Genomic DNA, 14,779 nt, shown 5'->3' on the forward strand with positions numbered 1-14,779 from the left:
ATATTCCAAAACCATATATTTTGTCTCTCAAATGAGAAATAGCTGAGAAAAGTGTTTTTGACTGGGAAAATGGTTAGAGAAGAAACATTTAAGTAGCTCTTCTGCATAGCATTCCTAACAGATGTTTTTCGTTACAGATGTCAGGAAACTACTAAATACTCTGCCTTCTAAGGTCTAGTTTTACCATTTTATAATTGAAAGGAGAGTGTGGAAAGTACATCTTACCACTGTATCCAGGATGACAAAAGGTTCTTTCAAAAGTTTGAAATATGCAAGTGTTATGCAGTCCTATACATGGCACTCAGTAGCACTTAACGCTATAGAGCACTGCACACCAGAACAACTAGACACAAGAACAGTTTTTTCCCGAAGGCCATCACTCTGCTAAACAAATAATTCCCTCAACACTGTCAGACTATTTACTGAATCTGCACTACTATTAATCGTTTCATAGTTCCCATCACCAATCTCTTTCCACTTATGACTGTATGACTATAACTTGTTACTGGCAATCCTTATGATTTATATTGATATATTGACCATCAATTGTGTTGTAAATGTTGTACCTTGATGAACGTATCTTTTCTTTTATGTACACTGAGAGCATATGCACCAAGACAAATTCCTTGTGTGTCCAATCACACTTGGCCAATAAAAATTTCTATTTTTATCTATTTATCCAAGTCTTTATGTATTGAATTGCAGCCAAAGAGATTTTGTTCAGTTCAGTATTTTTGTCTCTAGGTTTTTGAATCAGATATAACCATAAATACAATAATATTTATTTATATGATCAACTGGATTATTGAGCCTAATTTTCTATGAAGGAGTGAAATTATTTGGTAATACACATTTATAATTCCCAGACTACTGTCTGACTAATCAAACGCAAGATTTGGCCATGCAACCTTAATCTATCCCTTTGTCCTTTATTCTTTTCCAGGCAGTATTTTCAGGCATTCTTTGCCAATGCTTTCTTTTTCTTTTTTGTCACAACAGTATACACAAACATAATATAAAAGCAAAAGTATGCAACAACTATATTAATTTGATATAATGAAAGGGAACAATAGGACAGGAACTGTAGGCACTTTTGTGCTCTTATGCATGCCCCTTATAGTCCTTTTAGGAATGGGGTGAGGTCAATAGTAGACAGTTTTTGGTTGAAGTTTTTGGGATTTTGAGAAGAGATCACAGAGTCAGGGAGTGCGTTCCAAGCATTACAGCTTAGAGGTCAAAATCTCTCATTTGGCTTCAGTGCATAAAGCAGCATTAGAATTAAAGTCGCTTCATTCAACTCCAATGCTTTAATCATTAAACCAAATAGCTGTTCCTTAGGATTATGTTTGTTTTTGCATTTTACTAAGTCTTAACTCCTGCTAACTATTTCGACAAGCATGTGCAGTTTTCTAGGCAATATTTTGAGAAATGGTTTGTTGTACAAAAACATCCCTTCTGTATATACAGTATGTTATTATTACTTTAATTATGACTTCGCAACTTGCTTAGTAATTTAATGATTTAATTGCCTACATCAAATAAATCTGTATCTTTCCTTATTTAATCTAAGTGACATGTTGTTAACTGCCAGCCACAAAGAAGCACAATTCCTAATTTCAGACAGTTTATATCTTTCTTGCTCATCATATTAAAGCAAAAATGAAAGAGTTTTCTATGCACTTTGAGAAAATATGATTTCATACAAATTCATAGCGGTCGGAATTTTCTTTGGAGAATTATTCTGTGATGGAAAGATCTGCAAAATAAGTATAAGGCATCCAAATGAATGGAAACATTAAAACTGTTTATCACATATTTATAATCATTGTCCAGATGTATTCCTGTGCTTTATAATGTTTTTAAGGGTGTATGAGTACATTTTTTCTATCTGATAAATAATCTCTTGAATCCATAAAGTATGCATTTATTTTCTTGTTGCAGATATAAATGAATGTAAAATGTTCTCTGGCATGTGCACAAATGGCAAATGTAGAAATACAATTGGAAGCTTCAAATGTAGATGCAATAATGGCTTTGCACTTGATATGGAAGAGAGAAATTGTACAGGTAAATTTGAGGTGGGATTACATATAAAGGATTGCCTTTCACTGCTTTATCAGTTGAGAGACTCCTATTGCTGTCATTAGATTCTGACTACTAATCATGTGTATCGATCTTGCAATAAGTAAACCTTGAAAAGTGTTGATTGCAATCTCTGACGTTCATTAGAAAATTAAAACAATGTTTTTCTCAACATTCCTGCAATCTAAATTTAGATGGTATGTCATTTTGAATGGTTAAATAACCAAATAGTAAATATTTGAGGAGTTTTGTTCCACCATCCATTTTTCTACCGAAACTAACAAATATTTGTACACTTTTCATTTGCGAAATATTTTGAAAAATATTTATGCAACAGCCTGCCCACAGGTGTTTAAGATTTACAATCTGGGAATTAGATGTTTGTAAGTAAAGTTGTGCATGCTTTGAAAATGATTCAAAAGTGTTTTGGACCTCTCATGTAAACAGCCCATTTGCTGTTCATTAAAGCAGACTAACTTTTTATACTCTCATGAGAGCATATTGCTGTAAAAGTGGGAAAGTCGGGGTGCTTTAATGAAAAGCAGAAAAGGATTTCTTCCAAATCATTTCAGCCTTAGCGGTAAAGCAACTTTTACGTTCCAATAGTTGCTAGCCGCCAGCCCTGGGGCCTTCTTACTCCATTTCATCTCTGCAAGCATTGTTAATTCTTTGATCTTGAACTGTTAATGAGAGAACATACAGAAGCAACAATTTATCTCGATCTATTTTAATACACAGTGTCACAGTTTAAAGATGCTAAGCCCATTTTGCACAGTAGTCCTAGATCCAACGTTCTGTCACTAATATACTTGGTGTGTCTTTTTAAAAATACAGGTAGTCGTCCATTACAAGGACTCATAATCCAGCAACTATAGGTAGTCTTCCATTTTCAACAGTTCATTTAGTGACCATTCAAAGTTACAACGGCATTGAAAAAAGGGACTTATGATCATTTTTCACACTTATGACTGTTTCAGCATCCCCATGGTCACGTAATTTACATTCAGATGCTTGACAACTGACTCACATTTATGATGGTTGTAGGATCCTGAAGTCATGTGATCCCCTTTTGTGACCTTCTAACAAGTAAAGTCAATGGGGAAACCAGATTCAGTTAACAACTGTGTTATTTATTTAACTACAGTGATTCACTTAAGAAATGTGGCAAGAAAAGTTCTAAGATGGGGCAAAACTCACTTAACAAATTTTTCACTTAGCAACAGAAATTTTCAGCTCAGTTGTGGTCATAAGTTGAGGATTACCTGTACAGATCTCATCTTTTTTACTGTAAGGAGAAAAACATAAGTAAGAATCTTGTTGACAGTAGAGCTTGGAAAGATTTCTTAAAATGCAGTTTTACTACTGTATTTAAAATAACAATAGTAATGTAAAAAAAATTGGAAAACTTTCTGGGAGTTGAGAGAAAAGGCAGGTTATTTAAATTATCATCAACTGGCTAAGTTTGTTTAAATATTTATTTAGTTTTATTTATTTAGTTATTTATTTGTCACACAGTATATATGAGCGTAAGCATGTAATAACTATACAGTATATAAGTATATATAAGTATGAGTATGTAATAACTAAATTAATTAAATTAATTAAATTAATTAAATATGGTTTCAACCTTTCTACATAAATCACTGTCCAACATTGTTCTGAAAGGAAAAATAATTCTTTAGCATCTAAAAAATTTGAGATTTAGTTAGTGACTTTATACATCTGTGAAGAATACCGTAGTTGTTTGTGGGTGGCTGCACATTTAAAGTGAAAAGAAGTTTGTTCTGGAACAGTAGAAATTAAATCACCAGAGTAATGTAAAATGTGTGTGGCAAGACATGTAAATCAAGGTTTTCTTGGTATTAATGCTGCTGTAGCAGTTATTTCCTTGTTTATATAATGATTGTTTTCCTTGTTTTTATAAAGATTGCATTCATAAAAATGTTCTTGCCAAACTTAACTTGATGTTTGTAAAGAAAATGTTACCCTGAATTCTTACGCCTATCATGTATCAGAAGAATTTCCTTTTCCTCTGACATAGAGTCACCTCTTCACTAAAAGAAAGGTCAATTCTCTCATTAGGGGAGCAAGGCCAATTTCCCAGGCACATTAAATAAGAAAATAGAGCCCCACATAAGTTTATACTCACACTATCGCATTTACCTTTTCTTTTCTCTCATAATGTGTAGTGAGAGATTAGAATGTCAATTGAGTAAATCAGGGAGAAGCTTTGTATGCTGTTCCTGGGAGGCTTCCTGCTCTTTTTTGTGTCAGAACCATGCATAAGTTAATTTTTTCTTCCTATTCTGCCTGCTAGATAGGGAAGAATATACAAGAATTAAACCTGAATTAAACCTTGAAACCTTCTTTCAGTCTTAGAATTTTGATTGGCTTGTCTCACTTCCTTTCCAGTCCAGCCAATTTGAAAAGAACCTATGTGCCTGCCCTCCTATACATTCATTACTAAGGGTGGGCAAGCTTTCTGCCATTTTTTTCTGCAGTTTGAAGCAGAAAAGTAAAAGCAGGAATAGAAGGCTTATTGGTTGTCATACTTGCCAGTCAACTGTTCTGGACATCTCAGAGCAATGTGAAAGAGGTGCATTTCAATATCAATCAATCAATCAATCAATCAATCAATAAGGCCTTTGGTTTTCCTCCTGGCAGTATCTGTTTATTGGTCGGTCTGTCCATCCATCTGTACATGCATCCATCCATACAGAGCAAGTTATAAAATTAAAATGCATATTATAGATATGATAGAAAGTACCAAAAAGTTTATGAATATCAATGTAAAATCAAATCTAATTCTGTTTGTGGTTATTGTAAATTCAAATGTTGATTAACCTTAACAGAGCCTCCAGAGTGAACACCAGTTCATGTTATCTGCTTCCAGATTCAGAATGTAGTCTTTAAGTATGAAGGTGGATGGCATAACATAGTTCAAGACCACCCATACTGCAGTCTCCATGATATATCTTCTTGGGATATGTGTGGTATTATTTTCCACAGTGCAGACAGTATCCTAGGAACCCAGTAAGGTTAACTTCTATCGACCTTATGAGAAGAGGTCATTTGCTTATAAATAGTTACAGTAGAAGGAGGAAGAAATTTGAGAAGAATGAGGAAGTCTAAAGAATGATGGATTGTCAGTGATTGTAGAAATTACTAGTTATAGCAGTGCAACCTTTCATTATATAAATACCATCTTCTTGTTTCAGTCATCATTTTTCCAATCAGTTTCAATAATTGTAAGATTCCTGGTGCCTCTGCATTTGAACTGTTTTCTTATCTCTGTTCTTTGGAGAACTAATTTATTTGATGCTTATGTTAACAACATATTGTTTCCTTTTTTATTCTGAAACCAGATATTGATGAATGCCGTATCTCACCTGATCTTTGTGGGAGTGGCACTTGTGTCAACACTCCAGGAAGCTTTGAATGTGAATGCTTTGAAGGCTATGAAAGTGGATTTATGATGATGAAAAACTGTATGGGTGAGTGATGGAGTTTTTGTGCAGTTTTTTTCCAGCTTCAAATTTCCCACACATGTCTACCACTTGCGCAAATGGAGCTGCACGCATACCCGTCTCCCGCACAGACCCATTCCCTCTCCCCCCACCCCCGCTGGGCCACAAACCTGGAAAGGTTGGGAAACTCTTTATGTTATGCTATGCTTTGCTATGCTATGCTATGCTATGCTATGCTATGCTATGCTATTGTACTGTACTGTACTGTACTGTACTCTACTGTACTATACTATATGCACCAAGACAAATTCCTTGTGTGTCCAATCACACTTGGCCAATAAAAAATTCAATACTATACTATACTATACTATACTATACTATACTATACTATACTATACTATACTATACTATACTATACTATACTATACTATATTTTGTGATGAAAAGATCTACAAAATAAGTATAAGGTATACATCTATTTTAATCCTGATTGCCATTTAATTATTTTAGTTTGCTTTAGTAATATGTGCTATTTTTATTTGATGATTTGGTATACTATTCAGTCATGATATCCCATAATAGTACAAAGTAAGTGCTATGGTACTAGTGGAAGCCACTAACATTGCATCTAAACATACAACTCTTTCTCTTTCTTTTTCAGAACAACTAGAAATCCATTAAAATAAATAGTCTAACTAGAGAAAAAAGATTTTTCAGCAATACCAAAAGATCACGTACCACTTGTGAAAAGCACATGAGCCTTAGCATCTATTTTGCTGTTTATAGTCTAAAACAAAACTAAAAAATGTGGTGGAACAGGATCCTTTTACACATATTAGAATATATAAAAGAACTTCAGAAATAGCAGTAAAAGAATTGGATTTTAAAAGCTTAAATACGATTTTATAAGCACCAAATTACCCATATTCCTGTAATACCATTATTCTGTTGCTTTGCATGTACCCAGAGAGCTTCTGTACTGTAGACAAATTCCTTGTGTGTCTAAACAAACTTGGTCAAATAAAGGATTCTATTATTATTACAAAATGTAGAGATAAGTTGTCATTGTTTTTATAAACAAAATTTAGAATGTAATTGTTTCTGCATTTAACATGTCCTTTAAAATCTTTCCAGACATAGATGAATGTGAACGTAACCCCCTTCTTTGTAGAGGTGGGAAATGCTTAAATACTGAGGGAAGCTTTCAGTGTGACTGTCCTCTTGGGCATGAATTGTCTTCATCACGTGAAGAATGTGTGGGTAAGTTTCATGCATTTATGAATAAATTATTGTGTGAATAAATCATCTATGATGTTGCAGTAGCATAATATAAATTTGTCCACTAATGGATTAAAAATTGTTTTACCTGGAATATTTGGATTACCTACATACCCATCATACTGTTTCCTTTTGGGGAAAGCAGTGTTATGCAAATTTCAGAATAGAAAAAACAAATAACAAAAGAAAATAAAGGCAAGATATAAAAGAAAATACTAATCTAGTTTACACTAACACCATTCACTATAACTCTCAATTATTTTCTATCGTTGATGCCATTCTTTGCTTCTATCAAATCCACCACCAATTCATAGGCTCTCTTTGGCCTGTATAAACATTAGTTTTGTAGTAGTTATTAAACTTACCATCCAGTTGCAACTGGTGAAGCTTTTTGGGTGAGAAGTGAAATGTCATTTTCTTCTTCCTCAAGGAAAAAACCAGTTGCCTTTTGAAAAAGCACCTTTGAGATAAGCATTTTATTTACTCTCATATATTCTTTACGTCCATTATGTACTGCTTTTACCCCACTCATTAACCAACCTTCAGCTCCATATTGTTCTATAATTTAGGCTTTTCATCCTGTCTTAAATCTAAAAAAAATACAATTATTTTTCTTAATTAATTATAATAATTTTCCTAAATCAGTTGTGCATAATAGTATTTATACAAACATTTTATAGTGACTTGTTGAAAAGCAAAATCATGTACATATACAATGCATCTGCCCAGTATAATATTTTGTTGCAATTCCTATAGTTTAGTCATTTCTTTTATATTTAATCACAATTCTGTCCCAAGATCTTTCCAGTTATACTAATAACAACATATAGTTTTTATATTTATTCCTAACTTTTCCTTTTAAATCTTTGTTCCATCTTCTGTCAAGGTGCAGTCCTCAAACATAAATATGTTGTATAGTTATTGCATAAACAAACTCCATCCGTATTGTAGCACCTCTGTAGTTATGCCAATTACACTTGTAACATTTTTACATCAGTTACAACTTTCTTCTCATCGTTTTATTCTCAGACAATACATAAAGGATATCAGATTTCTGTCTACCTGTTTATCTACTATAGCTTCTTTGTCAATGGGATAACTGTCTGAAAATAGAACAGAACATGATCAAATTTAATGTGGTGGAAGAAACAGCAAAAGTAAGATAAAATGAACAGAAGTCATGGTTGACATGTACAGATTAATTCAGGGGGGAAAAACGCTCATTCTAAGCTCCCTTTCCTCCCAGATCTGTGACCCTCCCCCCAAAAAAATCATAGGCAGCCATTATCAGTTCTTCCTACATTACCAAATGGCCTTGTCACCTTTTGTCTACTCTCTTCTCTTGTTTCCACCCCTCTATTTATGCCTCCCAAAATAATAACTTGTCTTTGAAACTGCATTCATTCCAAACATTATACAACATTTTTTTCCACCAAATTGATCCTTCATACTTCCATTAGCACCTTTCTATGGTGAATAACTTGCAATTGTCATAAATGTATGACTTCCTGCTTTTATATTAATCCAAAGCAAAACTTATATCAAGCATATTTTTCATCCTTTTAGACATTTCATAGTAATGAAACTCAAGCCTGTATTTGATACCCTAATTATGCAGGGTCAGACCACTTTCATTGATGCCTGTTACAGCTTTCCCCTTTCACTTCCTTTCACATTTTGGATTAGATATGTGAAATTAAATTCTTCACATTTACTTAGAGATCATCCTGAATAATCAACCCTGAAGATACATGTGCCTTTTGATAATATTAAGCTATTAATAGTTAATATTTGATAACATTGTCATTTATCTTTGTTATTAATAAATCTATAGGAGCACTTGCATTTTTTTCCTATGGAAAGGCTGGATATTAAATAATATCTATGTCAGATATGTGCAAAACTGCATAAGTATTTTTTAAATTTCCAAGAAATAGTATGCAATGCTTAGCAACTAGAACCAGAAGTCCCTAAAATTTTCTGACCAAAATCATTAAGTTTCCCAGCATAAATAGGATTTTAGTGTCAGTTTGTTTATTTGTTGTTGGGCAGACATTAACAAACAGTGTGACTTTAATTAGAACATGGAGGCAGGGTTCTTATCACTGGGGATGAGAAGATAATTTATATAAGGATTAGCTTCCATTTTATTTTTAAAAATGATGACATATTAAGGAGGGTTATAGATATTCAAATTGGAATGGATTGGAAAAGGAAACTAGACATTGTTTTCTAGACATTTGCTAGAAAAGCTTGCGATATGGGTAAACATTCTCTACTTCGAGCCAAGGGCAATTTGCGTTATTACTGTATATGATCTCATGAACATTGATAAAGACAACACTGCAAATAAGGATCATTAAATAAATCTATATAGCTGCCCATGTGCAAAAAGAAATTCTGAGTGGTAAACAGAATAATAAAAAAAAATCTGATTTCTCCACTTTGAAAACTATAATCAGTTTACCTTTAAGATAATTCACATTGAGGTAAAGTACTTGTTGCTTCTGTTGTTTTTGTGAGCACTTAAGCTATTTTTTTTTGCTTTCACATTCTTTTTTTTTATTCAAAAAGTTTTACCAAAAAAAAAATCCCCCCCCTTTCCCCCCAACCCCCCTACCTTCACTAATACCCTCCCCCCTCCCCCCTGACTTCCCGGAACAAGCACAAGGTATAGTTAAAAATAAAACAAACATATGCTAAGAAAATTTTCCCCAAAACTATTATACCAATTTTCCCTCTCTAGCTCTGACTTCCTCCTAACATAACCAAAATCCTTCAAAAAAATAAATTAATTAACAATTAACAGTAATAAAATATATAAATCAATAGAACAAATTAATCCTAAAGTATTTAAAACCAGCTAAATCATAAAAATCCTATCCAATTCAGAGAATATCTCCCTTATAGCTTCTATAACCATATAATTTTCCCCCCAGGTCTTTCTTACATAAGATCTTTCGAGAATATTCTATTTAAAATTCAGTGCAACACATTATAAAATTTCAATACAGAAAATTACAATATCTATTCAACTTTAGTCCTTCCTCGTCAAAATCCAGTATAGATCCAAATATCTAGTCTTTTATGATAGATATAAAACATATAATCAACCCATTTCTTCCAGATCTTCCTCACATATTGTCTTTCCGGGACACTAATATTTTTGTCTGTTAATATTTCAAAAAAACCTTGTTTCAAGGATAATACTTTTGTCTCTTGCCATTTTTTTTGATGCATTAATCTCTGTCTTTCCTTCATTACTCCTTTTGAAAAGTCAGTCACAATATTTCCTAGTAGTTCCTTATGTCCAGGAATCCACAAATTACTGCCGTATATTCCATCAGTCCAAAAAGAGAACTCTTGAAAAGCATTAACCCTGTGAGTTTTTTCGGTTTGGGAGACAGCCTCCTGTAGCACAAATTCAGGCATTTCATCCAAACTATTTAAAGAAAACTTCTTTACATCAACTTGTTTATTCACGATCATATCTTCATATTTATCCACTTTTGTTTGTATCTCCTCCATTCCATTTTCCAAGTCCTGATTGCACTGGTTAATTTCCTCCAAGCTCTCATCCAAAACGCTTTCACATTCTTGAAGTATCTGTATGTTCTCTGGTTTTCTTAACCAATGTACAGAAGATGAAATAAAAATATTTAAACAATGAAATACATTGTGCAAATTGTTGCTATGCTAATGTCTTTTTTTTAGTAGACAATAAGCAGACTCAGAGTCTGAATCTGCCACTGACTAATTGCTTTCTTATGGTTGGATGTTGTAAAATGCAATGTCTCTCTGTGTATGTGGGTTATGTATATAGGGACTGGAATTTGCATTATATCAATAATGTGATTGTTATTTTTCTATGACTGTAATATTAGCATTCTTGTAATATTAAAGCATAAAACAACTGGCCCTTAGATGTTGAAATGTTTAACTTCATATCAGAACCCGTTTTCGTGATATTGCTAGATTTTTGCCCATTGAAAACCTGAAAAAAAGACAAGAGCTGAAGCAAGCAAATTTTCTTTTTCAGATATCAATGAATGTTCTCTTAGTGATAACTTATGTAGAAATGGGAAATGTGTGAATGTGATTGGAATGTATCAGTGTTCCTGTAATCCTGGGTACCAGGCAACTCCAGATAAGCAAGGCTGCATTGGTGAGTACTAGAAATTTTAAAACCAGTCAGTTTTATAATATTATTAATGTGTTCTTTTCAGAATTTCAACTTCATAAAAAATAAGATGTAGCTTCAAGATCTATAAAACTGTGCCACCCCAAATACATCTCAGTACAAAAATTGCACTCTGTTACTTTTGTTAATTTAGCTACATTTTGCATTCTAATTTTAGTTTAGTTTGATACATTATATCACAAAATATTGACTCCTAAAAGCACTTAAGTTCTTCTGTTGGTAGAGATAGGGAAGAAATGTGAAAACTGGGGACTAAAAATATAAAAATGCAACTATTAGAAACAAAAAAAGGGATGCTTTATAAGATACGTGTCTCATCTGTCCCAAATATACTCTCCTAGATATTGATGAATGTATGATTATGAATGGAGGCTGTGACACTCACTGCAGTAATTCAGAAGGCAGCTATGAATGTAGTTGCAGTGATGGATATGCTCTGATGCCAGATATGAGGAGTTGTGCAGGTAAGATAAAGAAGTTTGACTTTATTTATTATACTGCATCCACCAAACAATGAGAAAATGTATATACAGTTCTATAATAAAGAGGCTTAGAGAATGAACCATCAAAGTTAGAGCCAGGGTGATGCAGTGATAAAGATGCTGGACTAGGAATGGGTGGATGCAGATTCTACCCCACCCTAAGTCATAGAAACTCAGTGAGTCATTTTCTCACCACCCAGCTATCATACAGGGCAATTTTTCTGGAAGAAAATTGGAGGAGGGAATGTTATGTATATTAGCTTGAGCTCCTGATTGAATAATGGAAGTATAAATCAAATAAATAATGGTCACTTGTTAGATTTATATTATGCTTATTATATTCTATTATCAAATATAACCTTGATATGCAGCCCAATTCTTTCAGTAATTTCCTTACTTGCCTTTAAAATCCACTAGGATTTTAGTTTCAACAGTAAAATTAGTATGAATTATGATTCTAACAAATGTATGGTTCTAGTAAAATACAAACAAAGTAGCAGTATACACCAAATATCAGGTTAAAAAAATAAAAATACAGAAAGGAAGGACAATCTCTGCAAATCTTTGCAATCTTTACAACCTTTGCAATCTTTGCAAAACTCATATGTGTAGCATCAAATTATGCTTTAAAAAACATGAAGAGATCTTTCTCCTTCTATCTTTCTTTCTATTAAAACCTGTAAATTAAGAAAGATTTTAAATTTCTGAAAAGGAAAGTTTGCTTAATATCTAAGGTAACAATTTCCTCACGAATTTTAGTCTGACCATTGGAACTATTTATTTTCAACAAGAAACTCATAAGGGATTTTTTTTAAGGCATCAGAAAAATGTACTGAAGTATCAGGGAAAGTCAAGTCAGGAATGAAAATAGGCCATGGGTTAAATGCATAGGCAGCCATAGCTTCAGCTGCTTTTATCAAAGTGACAAAAACAATGTCACACAGTTGATGTGCAACTTCTGCCCCTTTGGAACATGCACATAACATAAAAATACATATGTAGAATAGCCGGATTTTGCATGGTGCTGTGCTGCTGAATTAGTGAGTGCTACATAAAAGAAACAAGGAAAGCATTTTTACAGTGTAAGAATCACTCCAGATTACCATAGCCAGACCTGGGCAAAGGATTTTGGATCCCTAGATATTAGAATAAAATAGAGATGGTGGTTAGAGTTTTACAGTAGTCCAAGGGAATAAGTATATCTTATGGCAAAGTCATTATGCAGAAATGTAGACAAGGCAGCAAATTGGGAAAATAAAATATCCCTGGAAACAAGGGAATTTTGGGCACTTTAATACAAGTAAAGACTACAAAATGTTCTATAGTTATGCTGAAAAAAATGTACCCCGACAAATATTTCATAGCAGATTATATAATGATGCATTTGAACATTTTTCCCAATTTTATTACTGGGAAAAGGTTATCAAATTTATTAAGCAAATAGAAGATCAAATGTGATGTTATTGAGATTTTTTTTTTCAGATATTGATGAATGTGACAGTAACCCAGATATCTGTGATGGTGGGCAGTGCATTAACATTCCAGGAGAATATCGTTGTCTTTGTTATGATGGATTCATGGCTTCTGTTGACATGAAAATATGCATTGGTATGTGATATAATTACAGATTACATTATTCCCTTTTATAAGCAAGCTAATGTTATAAAATAGTAACATACAAGTAGGGGAAATTAATTAGATTTTTTTTCTGTGCTTAAATGTAGTTTTAGTTAAGATAGATTTGATTTCAGCTTGTGAAAATGCTGGGAATATAATATATCTTGATTTTATTCGTACGTATGATGTTCTAATGAACTAATTTTGGGTGGGAAGATGGCAAATATGTTAAATTGATTTATTGCTGGTCATAGTTTTCTTGAATGGTTCCTCATCAAACTGAATAAAGATATCAAGTGGAATAGCATAGAAGCTAGAGCTCAGCCTAGTATATTTAACCTTTTTATTTATAAATTGGATGAAAAAGCAGAGGGAATGCTTATCAGAGTTGAAGTTCACACACCACTTAGTGAGATAGCTAATACTTAGGAGACCTATATTTTAAAAATCTGCTGAAAAGATGATTCAGGGGTTGCTTTGCTGTAATCTTCATGAAATAAAAGCACCCATTTTATTCCATACCAGGCACGATAATAACATTATTGAAATGTGTTTGGGAATTGAAACTGATCAGAAGCTGAATTCAGTTTTATTGTAAATTGTGGTGTAAAAGGGCAATGCAGTCTTAGATTGCAACAGTACAAATAAAGTTTTCAGTTCTCATGAAGAAAAAGTTATGATGCTGTATTGCTCATACTCCATTTCAACAGAAAGCTGTTCAGATGCCAAATTTAAAAAACATTCGAAGAAGCTAGTATACGTTTAGAGCAGTAGAATTGTGGTAATAATGTACCTGGCTATGGTTAGCCTTGATGTATGATAGTACTTTCAATCATCATCCTAAAGAGGAAAAAATAGAATAAAGGTCCTGGGTCTTAAGGCAGTATGTGGATAAATATTTAAAAAATCATGCAAACAGTAAGATCAATGGCCAATAAGAATAGGAGTTGGAATATTACGAAGTTCACAATGAAAAGCAAATGGCGCTAATATTTGTTGACACACAGAAAGCATTTGACAATGTCAAATGGGACTTTATGTTAAACCAACTAAGATATATGGAATTTGGTGAGAACTTCACAAATATGTTTAAGGCAATCTATTCTAAACAAGAGGCCAAAGTAGTAGTCAATGGTGAACAACAAAAAGTTTTAAAATACAAAAAGGTACTAGACAAGGATGCCCACTATCTCTGTTATTGTTCGTATTATCCCTAGAAGTATTGACTAGAATAATTTGGAAAGAGAAACAAATTAAAGACTTAGAAATCAAGTAAGAAATTTTTAAAGTACGAGCATTTGCAGATGATCTGGTGTTCATCGTAGAAGACCCATTATAATCTGGTGTGAGGCTAATGGAAGTTACTGGGAGAATATGGGGAAACAGTGGGTCTGAAGGTAAACAAGGAGAAAACTAAAATGTTAGTTAAATATATGACTAAACCTCATGAAAATGAACTGACTGGAAGAATAAATATACAGATAGTAAAGAAAGTGAGATATTTAGGAATTCAATTGGTGGAGAGATGTGCCACACTCAAAGAAGATAATTATAGTAAATTAGTGGACCAAATTAAACTGGATTTGGACAAGTAGAAAAATTTGTAACTCTTCTTTATGGGAGAGAATTGCAACAATTAAAATGAATATATT

General features: G+C 33.0%; 1 protein-coding gene across 1 annotated transcript in view; it reads left to right on the top strand.

The window, feature by feature from the left end:
- FBN2 (fibrillin 2) overlaps window positions 1-14,779 on the top strand; it is a 150,518-nt gene that overhangs the window by 80,131 nt on the left and 55,608 nt on the right. The window contains exons 25-30 of the mRNA XM_058166657.1: window positions 1,942-2,067; window positions 5,448-5,576; window positions 6,684-6,809; window positions 10,867-10,992; window positions 11,370-11,492; window positions 12,993-13,118. Of these exons, the coding sequence (XP_058022640.1) occupies window positions 1,942-2,067; window positions 5,448-5,576; window positions 6,684-6,809; window positions 10,867-10,992; window positions 11,370-11,492; window positions 12,993-13,118 (756 nt within the window). The remainder of the gene's footprint in view (window positions 1-1,941; window positions 2,068-5,447; window positions 5,577-6,683; window positions 6,810-10,866; window positions 10,993-11,369; window positions 11,493-12,992; window positions 13,119-14,779) is intronic.

The sequence above is a fragment of the Ahaetulla prasina genome, chromosome 2, assembly GCF_028640845.1.
Source record: "Ahaetulla prasina isolate Xishuangbanna chromosome 2, ASM2864084v1, whole genome shotgun sequence".
Lineage (NCBI taxonomy): Eukaryota > Metazoa > Chordata > Lepidosauria > Squamata > Colubridae > Ahaetulla > Ahaetulla prasina.